Source organism: Salminus brasiliensis, chromosome 9 (assembly GCF_030463535.1).
Source record: "Salminus brasiliensis chromosome 9, fSalBra1.hap2, whole genome shotgun sequence".
Lineage (NCBI taxonomy): Eukaryota > Metazoa > Chordata > Actinopteri > Characiformes > Bryconidae > Salminus > Salminus brasiliensis.
This window is the reverse complement of record NC_132886.1, coordinates 25124727-25151623: the sequence shown is the minus strand read 5'-3', so window position 1 is coordinate 25151623 and position 26897 is coordinate 25124727. Positions and strand designations below refer to the sequence as shown.

Here is a 26897-nt window from a genome sequence, read left to right as displayed (position 1 = left end):
TGGCTAGATAAATATTAGTCGACTGAAAGACTTGCAATTTGTTCTAACCACAAGAAAAGTCCAAAATAATTAATCATTTTATTAAGGACACTCTTTGCAGTATGTAGAAACGGCAGTTTACTGAACCCACTAACCCAGTTGAATCATAGCGGGAGTACGGTTAAAAGTAGGCCAGCCCAGTCACACTCGATGCATTCAGGCGTCTGACAGGATTGTGTTTGAGAGGGGGCAAAAGTCAGATTTTAAAGCAAATCTTTCATATCCTGTTTATGAAATGTTCAGCCATGTATTAACAGTGTTTATATGAATTCATATAATATTAATATTGTTATATATTACCACTGTCACATTAGCACATTTTCACTTTTTGACATAATATGAATCTGGCAGTTGTTCTTTACACTGTGTCCAATTTTCCTTTTAAAAGGACCAATAGAAATGCTCCAATATGACCTGGGAAAACATCTTTTTTCATCGACTTGCACTAAAAGCAAAGAAGGTTTTTCCCTTCTCCTCTAAAGTTGCTATTTTGGAGACACGTTTGCATGACACTGATGATATGGTCTTCTAATCGAATACTAGCAGAGCATGTACTGTGTGTGTGTTTTGTGCTTATGCACTATACCTTAGTCAACCAAATGACCTGAGGTGAGCTCATATATTTTCTAATCGCAAAACTGCAACTGTATCCACATAGCTCAGCTGTTTCAACTCTGGCCCGACCTCTTCTTTGACTAGTGCGACCGAAGGTGACCGTGACTGGCCTTTCTTTGACTGACGGCTCAGTCTGTTTGTGTGACGGTCACTCAGTGCATTCTTCCACTCGGGCATGCTCCAGGAACAATTAAGCACCCGTGACGTCGAGATACAACCTAAATAAACTGGGCACAGGGCATGAGAAGAGAGAGGCCATGTGACCAGTGTGTGCCCACACTGTCGCCAACAGAATGTAGCTGTCCAGCTTTCTCACACCTGCTGTGTGTGATCCTTTTATTTTTTTTGGGCTGGGGTGTGGAGACTGCTGGTGGCACTGGCTTTCAAAAAAACCAACAAATATAGAAAAAGACACTCATGAAGAACCAATATATTTATATGAATTTTCATATAAAAATATGGGTGTAATATCTGAAATTTACTGTATATATATGTGTAAATTTATTTACATACATTAAAAGTTTCAAACTGTGGGTTAGCATTGTTTTCTGTGTAGTGACAGTATAATAATAGCACTGAAAAGACCCATATCGTGAGGAGCTGGATATCAAAGCCTTTCGCTCCCCTGTCCACACGGTCTCTATATGGAAACCAAGCTGCAAAAACAGCCTATTCTGAGTTTGCTGTATTTCTGATGTTATGAAAACTAACACATTTGCATTCATCCACTTACTCTGCCCACAGCAGATTAGCTCCACCCATTTACGTTAGAGGTTAGGTAGAGGCCGTTTGCTGTAAGTTGTAAATGAGGTGGGGCCTCTATGCATTGCATCAATGAGCCTTAGGTGCCCCCTGACCCTGTCACCACTTTTGAAAGATACTGACCACTGCATACCAGGAAAAACCTGTCTGACGTGTTTGGAGATGTTCTGACCCAGTCGTCTAGCTTTTAACACATCACCTTCAAGAACTGACTGTTCTGCACTTGCTACCCAATTAATCCACCCCTTGAAAGATGCCTGGCTATGAATGGTGTATATCTTGTCTCATTTTATATAATCCAGCAAATGTATAAGCAACCATCCTACCAGCGAATTCATTTAGCGACTAAGCGCAACACCTACTTCAGAAAAATATGGAAGAAAGACAAAAAAGGCTAAAAGCTAAAGCTAGGCCAACTATAGCAAGCTGGGGGGCTGCCATATGCTGCAGGGAAGTAAAGCTGTGGTACTGTAAAAAAACTATATTGTGATATTGTGAACAAATGATGTTACTAATGCACTCTGTATCCATTATTGGGGCTAAATAAATGATATTTTGCAGCAGATTTAACTTGCCTCTGGTGGATATGCCATGGATAATGGAAAAGAGTCACGTGAAATTGAGTTTTCATGATTTTGGATCCAAAATACTGTATATACACTATACTATACTATATGGACAAAAGTATTGAGACATCTGCTCATTCATTGTTCCTCACAAAATCAATACATATTACAGAATCATTACATTGTAGGTATAGATATCCGTAAATAATCAGGAATGTGAATGTGAAATACTGTTTTTCAAGGTCTAACGCATCAGCAGTAGATTTGATCTTATGAGAGTCAGTGACTCCACTGGCTGTCAGTATATCTCGGTTGTGAGAGATTTATTTTTTTCCGGAGCTGGTTCACCTTAGGTGAGGATAAACCAATAAAACACAGGAGAGACTGTTTCTCCTTCAGAATATTTTCAGATTCTCTGGGGACACTTCAAAACACACATGAATTACAGCAGAAAAGTGTGATGTTATATAGGCTATAACTATATACATGCATCCAAAAGCAATTTGTGTGTGTGTGTCTACCTATCTACCTATCTATCATGTATATGTGAATTATAGTTATCTAAATAATGAAATGTGGACTTGAAAGCCTTTTGGCTGAAATCATTAGCTGTCGTTTCATATTTAACACTTAACTTGATTAAACCCAGATGAGCGATTGGCAGAGGCCTAATAGCAGGGATGTTAACGAGCCGAAATATGATCCACATGAGGATCTGCTGTGTACAAATGAGATTTGAGGCAGCAAACCAATATTGTGACAAGGTTAGTACCAAAATACATCTCTGTTTGTTCATTTGCGTGCCTATTTTGGGCGAGCGTGATTCAGTGCAGCAGTGCTTCCTCTCTACTGTGTGTGTGTGTGTGTGTGCGTTAACGGAATGTCTTAGCTCACTCATTCTGTATGCTTGCCAGGTTTACAATATTTACTTTTGCTCCACAGTTTCTCTGATAGTTCCCAAGGCACAAGGCGTGATACAGAACATCCAATCTATCAATCTACAGCTCTCTATCTATTCATCTGTTTATCTTTCAATCAAACTCTATCTATCTATCTCTCTATATTCATCTATATATCCATCTATATATATATCCATCTATATATATATCCATCTATCTATCTATCTATCTATCTATATTCATCTATATATCCATCTATCTATCTGTCTATCTATCTATCTATCTATCTATCTATATTCATCTATATATCCATCCATCTATCTATCTATCTATCTATCTATCTATCTATATTCATCTATATATCCATCTATCTATCTATCTATCTATCTATCTATATTCATCTATATATCCATCTATCTATCTATCTATCTGTCTATCTATCTATCTATCTATCTATCCATCTATCTTCATCTATATATCTATCTATCTATCTATCTGTCTGTCTGTCTGTCTGTCTGTCTCTATCTATCTATCTATCTATCTATCTATCTATTTATCTATCCAGCTATCTGTCTATCTATTCTTCTATATATCTATCTGCAGATCTCTGTACGTCTATCTATCTATCTATCTATCTATCTATTTGCCTATATATCTATCTACAGCTCTCTATCTATCTATCTATCTATCTATCTATCTACAGCTCTCTATCCGTCTATCTGTTTATTTCTTTCTTTCTTTTTTATTTTACAAATACACACATTGTGCAATTATTAATAGAGGAAATAGTAACAATGTAAAGGTAAAGGTGCACATATTTCTCACTGTACCACTGAACTGGGGGCAGAGCAGTGGGCAGCCAACTCCAGCGCCCGGGGAGCAGAGAGGGTGAAGGGCCTTGCTCAAGGGCCTAACAGTGGCAGCTTGCCGAGCCCAGGTATCAAACCCACAACCCTTTCATCAATAGCCCGGAACCACTGCCCCAATGTACAATTACTCTTAAAAATAAGGGTGCTACAAAACGTTTAAAGTGGATATACGGTTCTTAACCGATGTAAAGGTTCTTTAACAAAAAAGGTTCTAGTAACCAAAAATGGATCTTCTGTGGTATCACTCAAATAACCTTTGAGTACATTTATTTGGTGAAGTGGAGTTTAATACATATCATTAATGCCATACTCGTATAGTGTGATAAGACCAAGACCTCCCAAAGACCTCCCCAAGACCCCCAAGACAAAATTGCTGATATGAGCAAAGTGTGAAAAAAGATCTGCTTCTGATGTCAAACATGGTGGTGGTAGTGTCATGGCTTGGCCTGGCATGGCTGCTTCTGAAATCTTGGTGGAATTGCTGATGTAACGTCAAGATGCTACAGAAACATTCTGTCTGGCAATTTACAGAGAAATGCATCCAGTCTAATTGGGAGGAACTTCATTGTGTAGCAAAATAGTGGTCTAAAATGCACCAAAGGACAGAAGGTGGAAGGTTTTAGACTGACCACGTCTGGAGGGTTGACCCACCCCATGGACTGCTTTACAATGCACACTCCTTTTAACATAGAGACCAGCACTGCCAACAAAAGCACACACTTAACTGAATCCTGTAGGAGTGATTGGTGATGCAGGTCATTCTGCTCTCTTGTAGAGGGGTCCACTAGGAGCAGCCATCAAGGGAGCATGCTGGAGGTGCCTGAGGGAAGGCAAGACACATTAACTAAATTAAGCTAGCTATAAAAGACTGTACTTACTGGTACAATGAGAATGGCCTTAGAGAGAATCTGTCTAGTCACTGCAAGCAAGGAAAATGCAACCAGTTATTAAGTGTGTGTGTGTGTGTGTGTGTGTGTGTGTTTGAACACTATCCACACTATCTCTATTCTGTCAACTCACAGTGAAACATCACCTGGCCTGATTTGGAAGCCTGTGGGTGTGGTAAATGACCCATCCCCTACCCCATCCCCACCCCCTACCCCACACATGCCAGCCTTGCAGGGCACTTCAGCATGATGCTCACTGACAGGGGAAGTGGGCCTGAGTCACCTCAGCTCCTCTGTAAAAATAGCAGTCTTGGCCTGCTTCAACACACACAGCTCCATTCACACGCATACACAGTCACTCCTATGGGTAGCAAGTGTCCCCAGAATGACAGGAAAACTGACATTATGGGGACTTTTAGTTGATTCTGCGTTAATGTAAAACATTAAAGCAGCCATTAGCCAATTTTATTTTTGGACCAAGTGTTACTTACAGTGCCTTTGTTGCTTTTATAATGGAATCCTGATCAATATATTTGGGCTTTTCTCACATGTAAATCTGAATAGGGCAGGCCGTTCTCACAAAATGGGTGACTGTGCAAGAAGGAGACTGGTGAGTGATGCCACCAAGACACCCGTGACTACACTGAAGGAGCTTCAGCAGCTGAAGTTGCTGAAGGAGAGACTCTGCATATGACAAGTGTTGCCTGGGTTCTTCACAAGTCTCATGAGACCAAAATAAATTTATCTGGCCATTAGACACCAAACAATGCAGATCACCACAAACACACCATCCCCACTGTGAAGCATGGTGGTGGGAGCATCATGCTGCGGGGATGCTTCTCTAGAGCAGGCCCTGGAAGGTTTGTTAAAGTAGAGGATAAAATAAATGAAGCAAAATATAGGGAAATCCATTCTTTCCACAATCTGGTTCAGTCTGCAAGAGAACTGTGACATGTGAGAAGATTCATTTCCCTGCCAGACGATGACCTGAAGTATACAGTGAAAACTATGAAGAAATGGTTTAACGACAACAAGTTGAATGTTCTGGAGTGATCGAATCAAAGTCCAGACCTCAATCCAATTGAGAATGTGTGGCTGGACTTGAAAAGGGCTGTTCATGCCAGATCCCAATGCAACCTGACAGAGCTTTAGCAGTTTTGCGAGGAGGAATGGAGTAAAATTGCAGTGTCTAGATGTGCAAGCTAGACTCAGTGCTGTGATTGTGACCAAAGGTTTATGTACTAATTGCATTATCATGCAGTTCAGAGGAATCAGGATGTTGGTTTAAAAGACAAGTCAGTGGATAAGATTCCTGGAGTTTTGTATAATAAGCTCAAATACATATCCTTGCAGAAAAAAGAGCCTTGATCTACACTTCTATGTAACTATTCATGCTTACTTCATGTTTACTGCCGTTTATAACAATAATTCAATCAAATAAATATTAATACAAAAAGCAGTACTCATACAGAGACTATGCAACTATTACGTGGCGCCACTTTGGAGGCATGGACTCCACAAGATCTTGAAGGTATCCTGAGGTATCTGGCACCAAGACATTAGCAGCTTTTAAGTACTGTAGGTTTTGAGCTGGGCCTTGATGGATCTGACTTGTTTCTACAGCACATCCCAGAGATGGTGGCCAAGTCAGCACCTTCTACTCTATGTTATGCCCCTGAACCCCCCCCCCCCCCTCATTTTGATTTAAAGTTATGAATTATGCAAAAATGTTGAATAATGCTTATTTAAAGAAGACAGTAAATGCAAAGTCTGAGTGTGAGAGACCCTTTTAAGGTGGATTTATGCACAATTTTAAATAAGTACAAAATAAGTACACTTGACAACTCTGGACTTCCTTACACTGGTGGTGGAACAAGGGGTCCTGTCTGATGTCTACAATACAAAAATGGTCTATCTAAAACCAAAGCTAACTTACACACATGTGCGTTCTGTGTTTTTAAAGTAATGTTGATGATTGCAAAAAAGTGAGACCCTGCATTTACCGCCACCTACTTGCTGGCAAAAAAGTGTCTCAGGCATCAGGCAGAGTATTCATAACCACCTAGTGTAACAGCTTCACTTTTAGAGGCATCAAACGCTTCAGACATCAGGTTCCTATCACCACTAAGCTGAAAATGGGTTCTTCGGTTCCAGTCCTGAAGGGCTGATGTACAGCACAGTTTTATAATTCCCTGCACAAACAAGCCCATTAAACCTGGCAATTAGTTGAATCAGGTGTGCAGCTTTCCAGGAATGGATCCCCAAGATCCCTGTTCTATGACATGATATCACCTCAACCAAACTCTTGGTGACAGCTTTATGTTGTAGAGTGCAAACAAGAAATGAGGGAAAACATCTGCTGAGATCTCTTTCACTTATCTCCACAACTCTGGTCACGTCCACTGACATACATCTGAGGACGACGCGGTGCACCCTGAAATCTGTGCTTCGTACAAGTCTGAGTGACAGAAAAAGAAATGGGCAGCGGGGGCGGATGGATATTTCACAGGAACAGGGCTGGGATGTTAGGGGGAGAGCATCATGACTCAACAGATTCAACAGTAATGACTTTAGCCTGGCATGGCTGCCATGGTGATCCCATTAGGAGGGAACAAACCTTCTGGAGAGGGTTTCGTAAGAAGGAGCTTGTGATGAATGAGGAAAGCATACAACAAATCCTATATTATTCAAGATACTGTTTCTATATCATTCAAGGACAAGGATGACAGATTATGGAATCGTTTACATGTCTGATCAGGCTCTGTCAGCACAGATCAATCCAACCCCCACTGATGCAACGATTGGGAGCTGCTTTGCAATTAAGCTAACATTTGTAGTTAAGATTAAGGCTCATTAGTCGGCTACTGAATAGCCATATGTAACCAAAGCAAATAGGCTATGTTAATTGTATAGTATTGTCTGCCAGATATGTATGATTTATATGTGCACATATTCAAACTGTACCTAAACCTACACCCTAAATCGTACTTATCCTGAGGCTATACCGGCTACGTCCCCTGATTTATTCCAAATACGCTCTCTACATCTTCATCTACTGGGCATCTGCTCAGACGTTTACTAAATCAGGATTTTGTTTGCTGACATGTTGTGAATGTGACATAGGGCCTTAGTTGATTAAATGTGTTCTGGCTAGTGAAGGCTCCTCCATCCATCTCTCTTTGCCTAAAGCGGCGAGGAGCGCTCTCCCTCCCATGTTTGTTTGGGTGCCTGTGTATGTGTGTGTGGTAACTGGTCTAGAGCACCTCCCCCATGCCTGAAGTGTGTCAGTGACACATCCTGTACAGCCTTCAATCAGTCAAATGACACCTGCTGTGACAAGACTGGTTTCTGATAGAATGTGGTCCATTAAAGGGCTGTGTGATGCAGACAAGATACCACAGTGATTGCTTCGGATTCTGATATGCCTTGAAGTGTATTCAAATCAACTCCAAAATACATTAGGTTAATAATAATAATAATAATAATAACGCCACATGCAAAAAAAAAACAATAGTCAGTAAGTGGCAAGACCCTGGTTACAGTTAAGTGAGTAGAAACATGAAAGCATGAAAGGGTAAATGATTGGGCACCCCAAAAGATTTGAGCTCCCACATAACGTTTAACAAGGTTCTCAGACTTATTTAACTTGTTGTTCGGACTATAGTTTGTTCACAGAGCTGTTGTGCGACTGACTGCACAAACAGATTCAGACGGATTTCAGAGCTCTCCTTTTACAGACTGCTAGAAAGAAAAAGCTCAAGAAAGAAAAAACAAGTGGATTTCTGCAATCCAGGCACTGAAACGTGTGGGAGCTCACTGTTTGGTGAAGTAACACTCTGAAAACAGGTGGGGAACGAGCCCATGGAGCATGCTTAAATTATATGATGCTTTATCCTCTAAACCTGCATGATCTGAGCCTCAATTTGACACATCTGTTGAGTCCAACTACCTTTAACTTGAGCAGACAACATAGCTGTTGCAGAATGTTTTGCCACTCAGTCGACTGAAGGGGGCATGTTCCAGTGGGAATGTGACGTTAATCATGCTTTGGGCTTGTGTTACAGTCAGTAACACATGGAACAACCTCAAAAGATCTCAGAAGAGCAGAGTGTGGAGGATGGCTCAAGAATCACACAGAACTAGAAGCCTTTTCCATGGAAGAATTGTTGAAAATCCAAAAGAATCAAAAGTATTGAAAGCCTGAAAGTATGAAGTACAGGATGTCCCAAATTTAGCTTGGAGCAATTTTCCTTTATAGTTATTTTGAAAGTGTAAAATTTGATTGCTAACTTTACGTCATAGACTGTTTGGAATTTCCTTGCGTCAGCTCCACTTGCAAATGCCGTATATCAACACAAAAGTAAGTGACCTGAAACACAACAGTTGCACTGAAGTAGGAGATCAGATGTGGAAATGGTTTGCACATTTGAAGTCAGTAAATTCAGTGCGGAGGGACGGTACTGCAGCCTTTGACTTTCTGCTCCAGTGGGCATGGATGATGTTGAAATGTGGCATGACCAAATATCCTACCAAACTCCCTCCTTCTCTCTCCCTGGGTGAGTGTGTGTGGGAGTGTGTTTCACTGTTTGTGAGGACCAAATGTGCCCAGGATAATGACCGGACAATGTAAAATTCCGGCGTTGTGGGGACATTGGTCTGGAACCTATGATCATTGATTTTCTGTATTAGAAAAAGAGGTTCTTTTTGTTTCTTGAGGTTTTGGGGAATTCCGCCAATTTTCCCTCCGATCTCTGTATGTTTCAGTTGTTGGGATGTAAACAAAGTCATTCCGAGTGTTGTAGAGAAATTACCGACCGATTTCCTGACTGGTGGTGATCAGAACCAGGAGTTAACGGCCTACACCATTTTATTCACTATTCAAATTAACCAGTGAACTTAGACAAGTCCTCTTGAGTTTTATATGTAATATTGATTATGGTACAACTATTTAATTGTTATAATATTTTTAACCCTTACAGAGCCCCTTCCCAACCAACATGCTCATTTGGGGCCCACATGCGTGAAATGTGGGCTAGGTAACTTCCAGGTAGTAGGTTTGTACTAGGAGTGTGCGATATGTATCGTCTATGATAATATCTTAACTGTTGTTTTAACGATGTGCAAGCAGATATGATCGAGTATGTCACTTACTTTGTGTAAACCACTCAAAAACACGCCTTAAGAGTTCACATATTTACTGCGCCCGTTAGCCTGATAAGACAGACTACTGTGCATGTGCATGGAGTGCATGCAGCGCGCTAGCATATCTACAAGCTTACCGCAACACAAGCTAGCGTTTTGCCCAAGAATGAGAGAACAAACTGCGCTAGGAGACAAAACCCAAGCACCAACACCCTGCCAGTCCGCGGCGTTAGATTTAGCTGCTAGACCTGGCTCGTCCTCACTAGCTCTGAGGTGGTTTTACATTGAAAACACAGAGGTTTCTCAAAAGACTGCCTTCTGCAAACATGTCGAAAATCGGTTGCAATTGAAGACAACTTGACACCATCTGTGAACTAACCTCTGTGCCGAATATGAAGATTATTAAAAACTGCTGCTCACTACAGGCCGAAACCGAGTTCTACTTGTGTGCAGTCACATATTCTGACAGAGAGCCATTATCAGATTATGTGACTGCACTGTTTCCTCTAGAAGTGTAGAGGGGTGTATGACCCTGCATACTTCTATAGAAAACAGTGCAGTCACGTCATTTACAGTTTAAATGAAATAGATTGGGAATTTGTTAAGATGTTTAAACATGAATAAAGTAACATGATAACGTAAATCTTTAAAAATGACAATAAATAACATGAAATATTAATATAATGTAATATGAATATTACATGAATATAGTACATTCATGTTAAATTACAATTGAATGTGAAAAAATACATTATTTGTATTATTATTATATTATTATTATTTTTACTTGAATGCTTCAGTTTTAAGTAAATAAATAAGAAGAAGAAGCTAGCACAATGCTAGAAAATAAAGACTTTTACAAACTCATTTTGAGGGATGAAAGTATTGTCTAAGTATCATTATTGGCAGAATCCCAGAAAATATCAAGATATATTTTTTTGTCAATATCGCACACCCCTAGTTTGTCCATGTGTTTTTACAGGGCCCCATCGTTATAGACCCCACCCCATGTAGGCCATATGTGCAGTGTACACCCCAGATAACCCCTCCTTGTCCCATCACTGACCCTTGGTGGGCGTCCATATGTGGAGCCAACGTGGAACCCAGGGACAAAACCTTCTGGTTCCCAGCTCATACACCAAAATCTGATCTGAAAACTAGGTATTCATAACCATGTAGTGCAAAGAACAGTCAGTAAATACATCTGGTTCCTATCAGCAGTGTTGTGAACAATTCTAACTGGGGTCGTATCTCTAAAACGGCACATTTCACATGAAAACTGCTGAAAGCATTTGTTTACATTTTGATCATAGGATTATTCATAAATATATGACGCACCATCCAAATTCCCCTTTAACGTTGGAGTTTGGTTGGGTGTACAGTGTATGGCTACAGTAGCGCAGGAGCCAGTGGAAAGACCCCACAAAGACAGCAATACACACTAGTGTTTAGGCGCGCGAGAGAGAGAGAGAGAGAGAGAGAGAGAGAGAGAGAGAGAGAGAGAGAGAGAGAGAGAGAAAGAGAGAGAGAGACAGAGAGAGAGAGAGAGAGAGAGAGAGAGAGACACAGAGAGAGAGAGAGAGAGAGAGAGAGAGAGAGAGAGAGAGAGAGAGAAAGAGAGAGAGAGACAGAGAGAGAGAGAGAGAGAGAGAGAGAGAGAGAGACACAGAGAGAGAGAGAGAGAGAGAGAGAGAGAGAGAGCGCTCTTCATCACTGTCCGTGCTCGCCCGGCCGCCTCCTTCAAGGTGAGGGAGAGAGAGCAGCTCACACAGCGCAGTACTGCTCCGTCCTGCCCCTCACTCTTTTCGAGCACACACACACACACAAACACACACTCCGACCGCGCTCACACTCTCCGAGGATACACACGCACACACACCACTTGGAGGTCACTCGCAGTAGCACACACGCAGAAACAGGACTAATGGCACGTCAACACACCCGGAGCGTGTTCACTGTGTTTTAGAGAGGAGCGCAAACTCAGGCTCTGTCAGTGTGTGTGTGTGTGTGTGTGTGTGTGTGTGTGCGCGGACAGAGAAGCAACGTAACCCACACACAACCTCATGGCTTCTCCTATGGCATCGTCCGGAGTGGGAACCCCGTCCCCAACAGCCCAGGAGGACCCGGGGAAACAGGTAGGAACCACTCTGAGTTTAACCCGCAGGATAAACAGACTGCGCGGCGGCCACGGAGCGGAGGACACTGAAAGGCGTTTCCCTGGTGACCGTCAAAGTGAGCATGCGCAGCTGCGCTTTGACGCTTTCGTCTTCGGGCGAAAAAGTTGTGCTGCGTTTTCAGAGCGGGGTTCACAGTGACGGCTCAGCTCCGTTCAGTGTAGCGAACCGATTCGTTCGAACCTTAGTAGTCCACCATTGTCCGTTTGAACTGATTCACTGATTCACGAATCAAGTTCACGTCCTTCATATATAATATTCGTTTTAAGTGAGCCTGAATTGAAAAGGCTATTTCTGGACGTTTGGGGGTCTTCGCTTGGGGGAGGGGGGGGGTCTCCAGTCCGTCTCAGTTCAGTTGTTTGCATTTCATGTTTGTATGCACTCTGGAGAAGTATTGCCAATATAAAAGGGTTCTCTGAAGCAAACAAACCTAAAGAACCTGTTGGCACCATGCCTAATGCCAGATGTGGGCTAGAGGGGTATAAAGCCCCCCAGCATTGATCTGTGGAGCAGTGGAACTGTGCTCTCTGGAATGATGGATGGTGCTCCATCCAATACTTTTCAGATGAGCTGGGGAGTTGGGGATGAGGTGGGGTGCTGATCATCCAACATCCTGACCTCGTCAATGCTCTTGGTGCTGAATGCAATCAGATCCTCACAACAATGCTCCAAAATCTAGCAGAAAGTCTTCCCTGGACAGTAGAGACAGTTACTCCAACAAAGGCAGATTTTTAAAATTAGATTATTAGATTATTAAATTATTGCACAGTACTCATGATTTCAGAGGAAACAGTGAATGAGAGGTCGTCCCAATACTTTTGTCCACATAGCGTGTTGTTACTTATATGCATAATTTCTGCTTTTCTGATTTTTATATCTGATCATGTACTCCATGGCTACAGGTCAAATGTAAGCTAGTTCTAAGTGTTTGTTAAATTGACCTCTACCAGGGGTCATCAATTCCAGTCCTGAAGGGCCAGAGCCCTGCAGAGTTGCATCATTGCTCTGCTCAAACACATCAACTGAACCTTGCAAATAATGCATGAGTTGAATCACATGCGTTTGAGCAGGGAAAGCACCAAACTCTACTGGAATCAGAAGTGATGATCCCCAGACCTGCACAAAAGCTGCACCTCTGGCAGCCAACAGCAATCAAACAGGAGACTTTCAGGATTGGATGTACCATCTAATTTACTTAAAAGGTGGTTGACACTCTGGCTAGACTCAGAAACCTCACTTCTGATCACGTTGTTTGGATTACAAGGTGGGAGCAGCTTTTAAAAAACTACAGCAGCTTTTGGGGTGGATTTGGGTGGGGTGAGCTGTTTGACTTGTTTTGTAACTTCCGTTAGGGATGAGGTGGGGTGGTGATCAGCCAACATCCTGACCTCACTATTGCTTTTGTCGCTGAATGCAATCAAATCCTCACAGCAATCCTCCTCTAAAATCTAGTAGGACAGTAGAGACAGTTACTCCAACAAAAGCAGGATAAACTCTTTTTTTTAAATAACCTCGATTATAGAAGAAAGAGTAAGTTAACAGGTGTCCCAATACTTTTGTCCATATAGTGTAGGTCATCAGGTGGTATTCCTGGATTGCTTGGGCTGTTCCTCTAATGCTAATTGTGCATGAGCAAAGCAACTCAGTCCTGAAGGTCTGGTGTTCTGCACACCTACTATGAACTGATGAATTGTGTGGTGCGTTGGAGCAGGACAATCACCACATTGTGCCGGACACCAGACCTCCAAGACTGGAATTGAGGAACCCTGGCCTATTGACTGAAATGGAAACAGACAAATCGCTCTGTATCTGAGACGTCACACTGCTTATCCGGGTTCTGCAGTGACAAAACTCCTGCATATTGGAATCCCTCTGTGCTGCAGCTCTACTTTACCTGCAACATCATTCTTTTCATTCATGCAAACTTATGAATGATTGATGTGTAAAGTTACGTAAGCCTCTGAAGCGTTACTCTTGCGCCGGTTCTGTTTTTGATTTGTGCCTCTTTGCTGCGGATCACCACAATCCTATCCTTGTCCGGATCCCTGCCAGAAATAGCTGCAGCTGAGAGGTGGACGTAGTTCGTATTGGATTTTTGGCCCATTGCCAGTTAATGGTGCAGTTGTAAAAGCACTCTCTTGATGGTGGTGTGAAGTGTCAGCTGCAGTCATTAACACATGACGTCTCTACCTCTGGAATGGTCATACATGTCAGCACAAGGTCAAAGGTCCAGGTCTTCCTGTATAGTCCGTCTAAGAAACGAAGGCTTGGAGATGAAATGTCCTACAGGTTGCAGCGCAATATGTATAGTGTCTTTCCTCTATACCATGACACTGTATCCCAAACAAAGGCAGGGGTGGGCAATGAGTCCAGCCGGAGTCCAGCACAGTTTGCTGATTTCCCTGCTCTAACAGATCTACCAAACCTGGCGATTAACAGGCGAGTGGAATCAGGTGTGCTTGAGCAGGAAAAGCACAAAACTATGCAGGAATCTGGCCTTCCAGGACCGGAGTTGCCCACCACTGCTTTATAGACATGAGCTGTGTCTGAAACTGTGCCCTATTCACTCTCCCCTATGTTTGAATCTTTAAACCACACAAGCATGGGAATTATGGGTATTCCATGTCCCATAATTGTTTGACACAACGTTTTTGGACATCACTACAAACTGTCAGAACCTCTAAAGTAGTGCACTAGATAGTGAATAGGGCACAGTTTCGGACACAGCCCGAATTTGTCCAAAAGTCTTTTGTTTTGGTGTATCTTTGCAGAGTCTTGTGTTTAGAGGTGTTCCTCAGGGTCATTGCTGTATGGGCGACCCAGGCAATGTTTCTAGACATGAATATACAGTGAGCATCGTCATATGGCTCAAATGTGGTGAACATCTATTGTGTTTGTAGAGATCATTAACAGATGAGCTGATGCCTTCGTGAAGGCCTTCCTGGCTGATCTTGGCAGTGCCTTAGCTGAGGGGCTAACATTGGTTCAGTTTAGAGAGGTTTGTGAAGAATTAACTAGGAAAAACTGCTGCTGCTTATTATGTTTGCAGAGTCTGTTGGGGTTGGGCACCAATACAAACCTGGAGCCTGGTTACAACTCTGACCTCATCATGTTCTTTTATAAAGACACTCTGGATTCATTAGCTTATGGAGCTTATTAGCTCCATCAGGTGGACTTATAATTAAACATAGCAGTGTATTGAGACTTCAGGAATTGGGCTCATCATTCGTCTCTTATGTACAAACTAATAGGCCTAAAGGACACATTGGGTTCCCTCATGGGTGTTTCTCATATTCTCTTCTAACTTTCTGAAGTCCACTAATCAGCTGATGAGTGGAATCAGATGTGTTTAATGAAGCAGAATGCTAAACTCTGCAGTGCTTTGGCCCGCCAGAACTAAGGTCTGACACGTGGCCTAGGACCTTTAAGAAGTCTGGAATTCCCATAAAGTTTCACTGTTTGGAGCATTCAGAAGTCCTTTCTTTGCTTCATGTTCAGCAGGACCAGCTCATCTGTCACTGTCACTGGATGTAAATGTTTGAGCTTAATGAAAACGACTTGATAGGATTGTGATTTTTAAGGAAACAATTGACTGCAGTGTAAAATCTCATTTACGAGAATCTAAAGTGGCATGCAAACTTTTGGTCACCCCTAGTCAAAAATTCTGTTACTGTGAATAGTTAAGCAAGTAAACTGTGGCCTGGTTTCCAACAGGTATTAAGTTAAAGATAACACATTTCTTTGCAAGTCAGGAAAACTGAAGACCTAATGCAAAGGTTTGGGCACCCTGTATAGTCAGTACTTAGTATGGTAAGCTCTTGTCTGTAGGATTTCCACAACATTCTTTCTTGTAAAAGGCTTCTGAGAGATTCCTGGGTCATCTTCCTGCCCTGCTTATTTGAGGTTTATCCACAGATTTTAGGACTGTTAGGGTCATGGCAAAACCTTCAGCTCGCTCCTGAGATTGCCCGCTTTGGTTTGTGAGACATGTTTAGGATCATTAACTTGCTGTAGCAGCCATCCTATGTTGATCTTCGGCTTTGCTTCCAGAATTTGCAGGTGTTTAATTGAATCCATTCTTCTCTCTACCAGTGAAAAGTTCATTGTGCCACTGGCTGCAACACAAGCCCAAAACATGATTGATCCACTTCTGTGCCTAACAGTTGGAAAGGGGTTCTTTTCTGCACCTAAATATAACTATCCTGTTTGCGGCCAAACAGGTCCGTTTTAACATTGTTAGTCCACTGAACTTCCCAAAATGCATCAGGCTTGTTCAGATTGTAAACCGAGAAAACGGCTTCCTGACAATACTTTGCTATCTTCCTACAGCCTTCTCTTGCAAGTCATAGCCCTAACAAGATCTTAATTTTTTCATTACCAAGATACAAAAAAAAATCTATCAAAAATATTTATTCAAGCTTTTGCATTGTGTTCCTTTCCTTTCTTCACTCCAACAGTAAAACATTTAAAATACTAAAGAAAACGTTAGATCCATTCTTTTTCTAAAATATCTATTCACAGAAGCAGAGCTTTCACAGCTTTTACTCGGGAGAGTAAAGCTTTTTAACAATTTTACTTATTAAAATTACCAGCAAATTGTACTTAGGCAACAACAAAGAAATGCACAAATTGATTTTAATTCATTGATATAGCATAGCAGACAATTCTATAAATATAAGAATGTTATAATTGAATATAACATTCTAGGAAATTCAGTGAATTCCCAGGTTGCATGATGCACTACTCATACGTAGTGTTTCTTCAGAAATGATGTGGATATCAGGAGGTCATGTTGCGCTGGCACAGTTTAGATCATGTTGGAGTCATGCTGTTGATTTCCCAGGTTTCAGTTGCTCTTCAGGACTTACAGTCAAGAGAACAGTTCAGGCCATTATAGGCATTATTGCTGTTTGCATTCAGGAAGTGCTTTGGCACGGGGGGTTAGGGGAGAGTTTACAGGTGAGAACTGCAGAGTGCAGCAGGTGGCACTGAGCCTCAGAGCCCAAAACACCCAGGGGGGAGGAACCGTTCCTCAGCTCCATGGCAGCAGATTGTTTTTTAGAGCCGTCTGTCGAGAATATGCCAGTGCCATCATTCTATTGCATGGGGGTCTACACACATATTTTACAGGTCTGTAGTTCCACAGTTCATGGAGGCTCTTTAGTAAAAACTAGTGGTTCTATGTGGAACTCAAAGAACCATTTGAGTGCTTCAGTGGTTCATGGTTCTTGTCAAAGCTAGAAAATCTTTTATAGGGGTAAGAAGCATTGACCTCACCATGATTTGATTCATTTATGATTCGTTTGGACATAACTCAGTGAATCATAAAGTGTAACCTTTCATCATGATTCAGTTGGGGGAAGCTCAAAGAACCTTTTGTAGCACCTTTATGATTAAGAGTGTAAGCTTTATGATTTGCATGAGGGTGTGTGATGGAGAGGCTATTGACGAGATAAAAGGCAGTTTGTCACCAGGTCTGCTCCTGCGGCGGACATCTGCTGCCCTTTCCGGCTCGCCTATGACACACTTACTCACCGACTCGATCACTGGAGAAGACAAAACACGAAGAGAGTGGTGGATGGAGGGAATGTTTAGGCTTAGGATGGAGGAAAAAGGAGAAGTGGTATCTTCTCTGTGGTAACAACCAATGACAGTGGATGACATCATGCTATCAGTTACTGGGTCAGAATCAGAGGCTCAGGGATGGTGTGCAGGGTTCATATGCTAAGCTGCAGATCTGTCATCTTGCCAGTGTGGTTAGGTCCAAGATTGAGAGTGATGAGGCAGAAGGTGGGGAGGGGAGGTGGGGAATGAAATAATGGTGAGAAGGAAAAAAAAGGCTGAAACAGACCAAGATGGATGAATGAGGGAGTGTGTGAGAGAGAGAGAGAGAGAGAGATACATGAGTCTATATTTCATTAAGGGCGTTGCCCTTCCTTTTGTATCAGATTAAGTTCAGGAAATGCATCACAAAATATAAACCAATGTTTTTAATAATTTAGAAATGTTTTAATAAAATTTAAAACAAAATGTGTTTGCTACATAAATGATCTGTATCTTTATTGAAATCTCCATATGATAAATCTTCATATTAAACCTGATATCTCATAAATATTAACTTTAAATGTGAACTTGTTAACTTTGATGTAAGGTAAAAAATAGAGACTTTAATATTTATTCATTTGGACCATCTCAATTGCTCAATTGACATGATGTTCATATAATGTACAGACCAGCTGCTGTTTTCAAATGTATAAAAAAATTATAATAGTAGTAGCTGCAGGCACAGTAGTAGTAGAGTCGTAGTAGTAGTAGTATCAGCAGCAGTACTAGAGTAGTAGTAATTGTACTAGTATTGGATGTAGAAGTAGTATCAGTAGTAGTAGTAGTAGTAATAGAAGAGTGGCAGTAGTAGTTCCGTAGTAGTTGTAGTAGTAGTAGTAGAGTAGTGGTAGAAGTATCAGCAGCAGTAGTTGTATATGTAGTCCTAATATTATTAGTAGAAGTAGTAATAATAGAGTACTAGTAGTAGATGTAGTATCAATAATAGTAGTAGACGTAGTAGTAGTGTCGGTAGGAATAGATGTAGTCATAGTATCAGCAGTAGTAGTGGATGTAGATATAGTAAATATAGTAGTGTCAGTAGTAGTAGTAGTAGTAGTAGTAGTAGTAGTAAATGTAGATGTAGTCCTAGTAGTATCAGTAGTAGCAGTTGTAGTAGATGTAGCAGTAGTAGAGTAGTAGTATAAGCAGTAGTAGTAGATGTAGCAGTAGTAGAGTAGTAGTATAAGCAGTAGTAGGAGATGTAGTAGTAGTAGAGTAGTAGTATAAGCAGTAGTAGTAGATGTAGCAGTAGTAGAGTAGTAGTGTAAGCAGTAGTAGTAGATGTGGCAGTAGTAGAGTAGTAGTATAAGCAGTAGTAGTAGATGTAGCAGTAGTAGAGTAGTAGTATAAGCAGTAGTAGGAGATGTAGTAGTAGTAAATATGGTAGTAGTTGTAGTGTCAGTCGTATTAATAGAGTAATAGTAGATGTGTCTTGGTAGTATCAGTAGAAGTAGTAGTAATAGAGTACTATTAGTAGATCTAGGATCAATAGTAGTAGTAGAGTAGTAGTGGTAGATATAGTAGTTGTAGATGTAGTGCTTCTGTGCTGGATGGCCATGTACTTAAGAAGGAAAAAAGCTACACGTGAACAGAAGACGAGACATCGTTTGATACAAATAGGGCTGTAATTAGCTATGAGAACTCTGAGGTCCAGACTTTGGTAGTTTTTATGCAGATTATTTTTGTCACACGCCTCCAGTCATGACATCTAGTTTGTCAAAAATAGCCAAGGGAAAACAGTCATTTTGGTGTTGAATGAGTGGGAGATTTGTTACCTACATTTTTATCTAAAACCAGTGGTAAACCATCAGGGCCTTCCTGAAGACCCAATATCTTTGAGAGAAAAAAGGATTATATACGCTCTTGACAGTTTGACACTTTTACAGGAGTTTTTTTCTCCTCAGTGAACAACATTGTAACTTGAGAATGCAGCAGCCCATCAGTAGCCAAAAGGCTTTCACAGATGATGTGAAGTTTATATTGGGTTAAGCTCCATTTTGAAGGTATTGTGTGTTATGTATGTATTCTTTTTTCATTTGGTTAAATGGGTCGATTGTGTTGTGTTTGTGCTGGTTGTCTGTCTGTTGCAGTAGCTGTTGGACTGTTATGCCCATGTGTTGCTTTGGATTAGCCACACTGTAAAATGTCATATGATCCAGTTTTGGATTCTAACAGTTGTAAATGTGATGGAAGGGGTTACTTTTGAGGACCGGATATATGTTGTTTATGTTCTTCCTTAAACTAATGGATGCTTTACCTGCCTTTTCAGGTGAATATTCAATAGTCAGTAGCTGGTAGATGGTCCATAAGAGTACTCTGTATTAAGGCTTCCATAATTATTTGCTGAAAATGCATCACCATCACTTTTTTATTATGTTTTAACATTTATATTTTTCAGCATTTAGCTTTTTCAATCTTTAAAATACTTCAGTTCAAAAAACAAATGCTTTTCCTCATGACCACTACGGAATTTCTCCATAAGGTTGTTCCATTCTGGCTCCAGTCCGGATCTAATCCATTCAAAGCTACACTGGGCCTTGCAAAATAGGTCTTTAAAATTTTTCCAAGACTCAAGACATTGAAAAAATTAGAGAACCTGAAATTAGCACAAAACAAAAAGGTGGGGCAAAAGTTTGAAGGCATACCACAGCAGAACTCGAGCGATACACAAGCACCTAAAGAGAAAACACGCAGACGTCCCCACGTGGACTGATTGAAATTACATGCTGTTTAAATTTTCGAGTGGTGTACAAACGCTTGCGTGCATCAGTTTTGTCCGCAATCAGGCCACTTTGTCCTGGCGTCCGCAGTTGGTATGAACCAGCCTTTATTAACCATTGGAAGCTTTTGAAGTCTGTAATTGTAGCTGCTAAGTGCACTCATTAAAAAAGGGATTCATTCATCTGCCTGCTCCCTTAGAATTTCTGGTGAACAAGTAAAAATGTTAGGGCTAAAATCTAGGCTTTTACATGCAATGATGGTGCCAATGTATGTGTGTTTGTATACTTTGGGCTTGGCAGGATATAAACTAAATCTAATGTCTCTATTAGGCCATTATTATAGGCAAATTTCTTTGTGTAGGGAATGGCACAAATACAGTAGATCACACACACTTTAATAAGGGGAACACACACCCCACAGCACTGCTGACTATTCAGCTGAAGCTCTTCTTTAAACCTATGTCTTATCCAGAGCGACTTTCAAGGTTACTTGTATTACAGAGGTGGACCAACATTGTGTTAGGAGTCTTGCCCAAGGACTCTTATTGGTGTAGCGTGGCATAGTCACCCAGACTGGGAATCAAACCCCAGTCTCCCACATGGTGTAATAGCTCAGTGGCAGGTAGTGGTGTTATCTGTTGCACCACACCAACCAATCATATGCAATGCTTCCGACACCAGCCAGCCAGCCTCTTCTTTTGAACTGCCGCCAATGCAACATCATCAGGCAACCAACGCACTTGGAGGAAAGCATGCTATACCCAGCTCTAATGCATCAACCAGCAGACGCTAGTGCCGGCCAACACTGCACTGCACTGCACAGTGATTTGGGATAAGAGCCATCATCTACCCACCCTAGAGAGAGCAAGGCCAATTGAGCTCTCTTGGGGCCCCAGCTGCCAATGGCTAGCAGCATGACCGGGATTCAAACTAGCGATCCGCTGGTCTTAATGTAAATCAACAGTTTTGCACTTTATATGTAAACCTTTATTTATAGTCTTGTCAAAACTTTTTTGGAGGGATATTAATAACTTAGATCCATCGACTAATCGACTGTCGTTAGTGGCAGCCCCACTCTGTAAGCACTGCAGTGAGGCACTTGATTTGTAGTATTTATGTATAATCATACTGGATCCTGATGGCGCTGCAGTTACACTTAATGTTTCAGCCAGTCTCTCTCTACCTCTGTCTCTCTCTCTGTCTGTCGCTCCCCCTCCCACCTTAGGATCATTGTGCTTTTTGCCCAGTCATCCTGTTCTCTGCAGTCTCTATCCCTTTCCTACTGAGGACTGACCTCTGTCAGATGTTGTTCTGATGGACCTTTAGATAGGCTGTGTGTTTGTCTAGGTGAGGTGATCGTTGTTGACGTACTACCAGGAGATATAAGGTAGATGCAGTCTCCTTTGCACAGCTTGGAAATGTTAATCTTATTATTAGAATTTCAGACCAAATTCGGAGTTAAGATTAGGTCATTTTCCACACCTCACTTCAAGACAACGTTGGGCTCCTTTTACAGGCATCACCACAGTCATTCTGATGTGTGCATTCACTGCTTTCACCACCCAATTTGTACACTTTAAAAAGGCAAACTCATAGTGAGCTAGTTTATTAAAGCCAAGGTACCAGTGAAAGGTTTTCCACATGCTCGGCACATTTCATGACTCAACCTATCCCATGCTCCTGTGCCGGTTTGTCCAGCCAAGTCTACAGTGCCTTAGTTAATTAGTCCCTTTCAGCCAGTCTTTTGCCGTTTATTATATTTTTTTCATATACACTCAATGAGTGTATATACAAATACACAAATAAGCATTACACTATGCAAATAAAGATGGCATTTAATAACATTACACTATATTATGTTATTAAAATACTTTTAAAGGAATTATAAATTAAAAAGGAAATAATAGAATAAGGATCTAATAAGTAAGTATTGAAAGGTAGGGCCTCCCTTTGCTCTCAGAAAAGCCTCAGTTTTATGTGGCATGTCTTTTGAGATTCTGGTCCATGTTTACATAATTGTGTCACACAGTTCTTGCCTTTTATTCCCAGATGACTTTTGCTTTGTGACATTATCATACTGAGAGTAGCCATTACAAGATGGGAAATTCTGGTCATGAAGGGCTCAGGCATTCAAGCCAACATTGGTATTAACAGGCCCAAAGTGTGCCAGGAACACATTCTGCACACCAGTATACCACCTCCACCAGCCTGGGCTGTTGAAACTAGACAGGTGGATTCATGCTGTTGATGCCAAATTCTGACCCTACCATCTGTAACCATCTGTAACCTGTGAAGCAGGCATGACAACGCCTGCGAGACCTGCAAAGACCCTAGTCTTATTTGTGTAAAATCCAATAATTTGACCGCCTCAGTCCACATGCTTCTTTCACTTTCACAGTGACGGATCTGTATCTTTCGGGTTGTTTAGACATACATGTATTATGCCTTTTCTTTAGGGGAGGCTGAAAGCACGATTTCTGCTTTCCCACAAGCATGAAAACCATTTCCTGCATTAATTGCTTTAATTCAACAAGCATAATCTAAACATGTCTCAGCAAAGCAGTTTTCAAACTCATGTCTTTCAGCTGCATTCTCAACACACTGTAAGGGCAGTTACCAGAGACCATTATTCTTTATTTATGCCATAAGGAGGCCCTCCTCTGGTTAATGGGTGCCCAAACCATAAAATATGGAGTCAAACTCCAACCTCAACCATAAAACCAGCAGTGCTAATATCCTTTTACTTTAATAGCAGGACACATCAATCATATTAATTACATAATTAAGTGTACACAAGTACAATTCTGACAACCACATTTTTACTGTAAATACTGTTTTTTTTTACAGCATATATCTATATTTGCGGTTGCAAAAAAAAGCATACTGCAGTGACTACAGCTGCCAGTATTTTACCATAAGTTTCACTTTTTTTAAAGAGTGTAAGAACCATTGTTAATCTACTGTTACCTACAGTTATCTAGTTGTAGTCAGCCTAAGTACTATAGGCGACTACAACTTACTGCTCTAGTTGAACTACCACCAAGTTTTTTAGTGACTACCATTTGCTGCTACACTTGGTTCTGTATAGGTACTGGGTTCTTTGACCTATTCTTTGGGCTCATTTTGAATAATAGTCAGACCGTTTTGATGCTTTTGGTATAGAATCATTTTTATAAGACTCATCTACAGAAGAATCCTTTAACCAGGCAAAGAACCATTTAACCACACTAATGTTTTTTTGAGTTGTCATGGTTCTTTATAGAATCATTGTCGTTAGTAAAGAACCCTAAAGAACCACCAAGTGTACTACCACCAGACAGGGTTAGGCCTAGTCCTGGACTCTGAATGGAGACTCTCCACTGAAAGAAAATGTAGTCCAGAGCTAGACTTAATTGCTGACTGGGAAACAGGCCCATAGTTAAATTACCTTTGACTACTGTAGATAACTACCAATAACTGGTAGGCAATGCAGCACAGCAGATTTCACTCAACCCAATCCAGCCATGTTGGATCTCATGTACTGTAGGAATATGTGGGATTGCTCACGTTTTTACGGCCTAAATCTAAAGAGCCTGGACTGAGTGGGACGCCCGGCTGCTATGTGCAGTTCAATCTCAGCGAGCATGCTTACATAGATCAGTAGTGTCAGGAGAGAAATGGACACCCTTGTTTGCATTTGTGTCTTGCTCAGTGTGTGTGTGTGTGTGTGTATGTATGAGCTTGTGTGAATAGGCTCTTTTCAGCCCCTAGTGGAACAAAGACACAGCCTTGTCCTCATCAGTGAGAGGCATGCTCACAGCACGCTACAACAATCCTGCATTCTTACTGGAACTGTTTCTTTCCGTCTGTGGGGAAATTCTTTCACACTGACCGACCCCAGCACAGATTTGCTTTGCCACCAGCGCCGTGCATTCCAGTCAGACTGCGGAATCAAATACTGTAGTTCGTCCCACCTGTTGCACTAAGACTGACCCCCACTCTCACAGTGGGCTTCAGGCCCACCGAATGATCCTTATCACTTTTGTAGAAAGGGGTGACACTGAGGCCGCTGACGGAATTAGATAGCCAGGGAATCTGTAAGGTTGTCCACTAAGATTACCCTGCAGAATAGTCTCTTTGGGCAAACGAATGAGCTGTGTTTTCTTTTGTAATCAAATTATCACTGTTGTCGCTGGTGGTGTAACGTAGAGCTGGGCAATATATTGTAAATATTTATATATTTGAAACAGTTTTATGTAAGATATTTAAAAATGTCATGTTTTTGCAGGTCAGCAATGATATGTATGTCTTTTAACCACTCAGAGTGAGGAAACTGAAATACAAAACTGTGTTCTGGTTATTATTTTATTATATATGCATGTGCACAGTTAAATTCAGTGCATCCTTTTTCCACTGTAGGGCTTGAGGGTTGATTAAAGGCTGCTAAATCATTGTGCAGGTTTTTCCCCAATTTTTCCTAGAGTTTCCTAGAGTTAGAGGTTACAGGAAGTCTATGAGTTAAGAGTTAAGGGCAGTGTCTAAATTAAGAAGCTCTTATCTCCTGCCCTACAGCAATTCCACCAGTCACTGTTCATTCAGGATGCAGTTTTTCTTCTGTGCACTCTCCAAATCCTCCCGTTTGTAAAATTTCAGGTTGAATGAGGGGATGTTTTGCTGTTTTTGTTGTGATGGGACTTGTGACAGCATTGGAATGTGTTTCATAAACATAAAAACACAAAGAGGTCTCTTCAGGATGGGATTGTTGTATGGAAAATTGTGTTCTCTGCATACTTCATTAGCCTTCTTTCACCCTGTTCTGCAATGGTCAGGACCCCACAGCACCACCACAGTGGGTATTATTTGAGTGGTGGGTCATTCCCAGTACTACAGTGACACTGACATGGTGGTGGTGTGTTAGTAGTGTGTGTTGTGCTGGTAGGAGTGGATCAGACACATCAGTGCTGCTGGAGTTTTTAAACACCTCAGCATCACTGCTGGACTGAGAATAGCCCACCCTCCAGAAATATCCAGCCAAGCGCATCCTGTGAGCACTGATGAAGGACTAGAGGAGGACCAACACAAACTGTACAGCAACAGATAAACTTCTGTCTCTGACTGTACCGCTACAAGGTGGACCAACTAGGTAGCAGTGTCTAATAGAGTGGACAGTGAGTAGACACAGTGTTTAAACACTCCAGCAGCACTGCTGTGTCTGATCCACTCATACCAGCGCAACACACACTAACATACCACCACCATGTCAGTGTCATCTCCTTTCTGGTGGTCCTGTATGGTCCTTACCATTAAGGAAAAGGGTCAAAGCTGGGGACTGTAGTTGGGGATGAGGTGTGTGTGTGTGTGTGTGTGTGGGGGGGGGGTCATTCAACATCGTGACCTCACTAATGGAGACAGTTACTCCAACAAAAGCAGAATATAGTCTTTTTTAATACCCTTGATTTTGGAAGAAAAAATGAATAGGCAGGTGTCCCAATACTTTTGTTCATATAGTGTATTTATAGGAATATCTTTTTCTTAAAAATATATATATTTTAGCTTTTTGTCTTTAGAGTTTTCTCAGTATCCCAATAATAAACATCCAGTTAGCGCTTAATCAAGATAAAGTAGCTGCTATTCTGCAGTGAAACTTTAGAACTTTAGATTTCTAGTAAACTTTAAGTAATTCCCTGCTTAATAAAGTAATATTCAGTAGCCAATCACTATCTTGTTAAAGCTTAATAAGAGCATTACACAGGCATGAAAATGTTTGCCAGGACTGAAGAGCTACAAAGATTTTCTTGACTCAAATAAACATTCCTTTGCAGGCTACGTGGTTTAGCAGCTACTCACAGTCTTTGTGTAGTCTTTGTGTAGACTCCTTCGCTCATGTTATCCACCAGGCATTGCAGTGAAGTGTTCACTTTAATCGAGGGCCACACAAATTGCTTGTACTGATGTTTCACTTAAGACTGTGAAGACTTTGGTCTTGCACTTCCATTTACCGTCATTAAATTACATGGAGTACAACCTCTGGAGATGTTCTCCTGCTACTTAGTGGTGGATTTGAGAGAGTGATTGAAGAAAGCTTCCACTGCCTCTCTTTCTTTCTTTTGCTTTTCTCCTTTCTTGGTCTTGAGGGATGGGTTGGTAATCCGATGAAGCGCAGAGCAGAAATTAGATTAGAAGTCTGGCTAATCCATACTGACCTGGGAACTGAATGGTCTTCTACTCAGAGCGTGTGAAGAATGGTGGCAGGGCTTTTTGCATACTCTACAGACATGGTGTTTCAGTAAAACTGGGTGTTAAACTGGGATTTTTAAGATGTGGAGCTCTATTTATTATGTTTTAATATGACATGTTTGCCAGTTTTGACATTAGAATATTAAAATATCATTTTAAAAATCTTCAGTCAAACTTCTTTTAAAGAAGCAAAAGGAACAAGTGTGTAGTGGTACACACTCTAGACTAAAATCTGTTGTTGGTCTACTGGTTTATAGTGGGTAAATGTGGTTTGAGTTTTTATAAGTAGTGTGTGCATAAGCATTAGCATTAGCCTCCTCTTGGTTCTAAATGTGTTCTTCAGTGCTGGTTTAAAAACTAAGAAAATGCGGATAACAGCCTAATTAAAAGGAGAGAGCCAGAAG

At 41.2% G+C, this 26897-nt stretch overlaps 1 protein-coding gene across 1 annotated transcript in view; it reads left to right on the top strand.

Annotated features, from left to right (window-relative positions):
• Positions 1 to 11508: 11508 nt before the first annotated feature.
• ank2b (ankyrin 2b, neuronal) overlaps positions 11509 to 26897 on the top strand; it is a 207950-nt gene continuing 192561 nt past the window's right edge. The window contains exon 1 of the mRNA XM_072687958.1: positions 11509 to 11914. Within this exon, the coding sequence (XP_072544059.1) occupies positions 11843 to 11914 (72 nt within the window). The 5' untranslated portion in view covers positions 11509 to 11842. The remainder of the gene's footprint in view (positions 11915 to 26897) is intronic.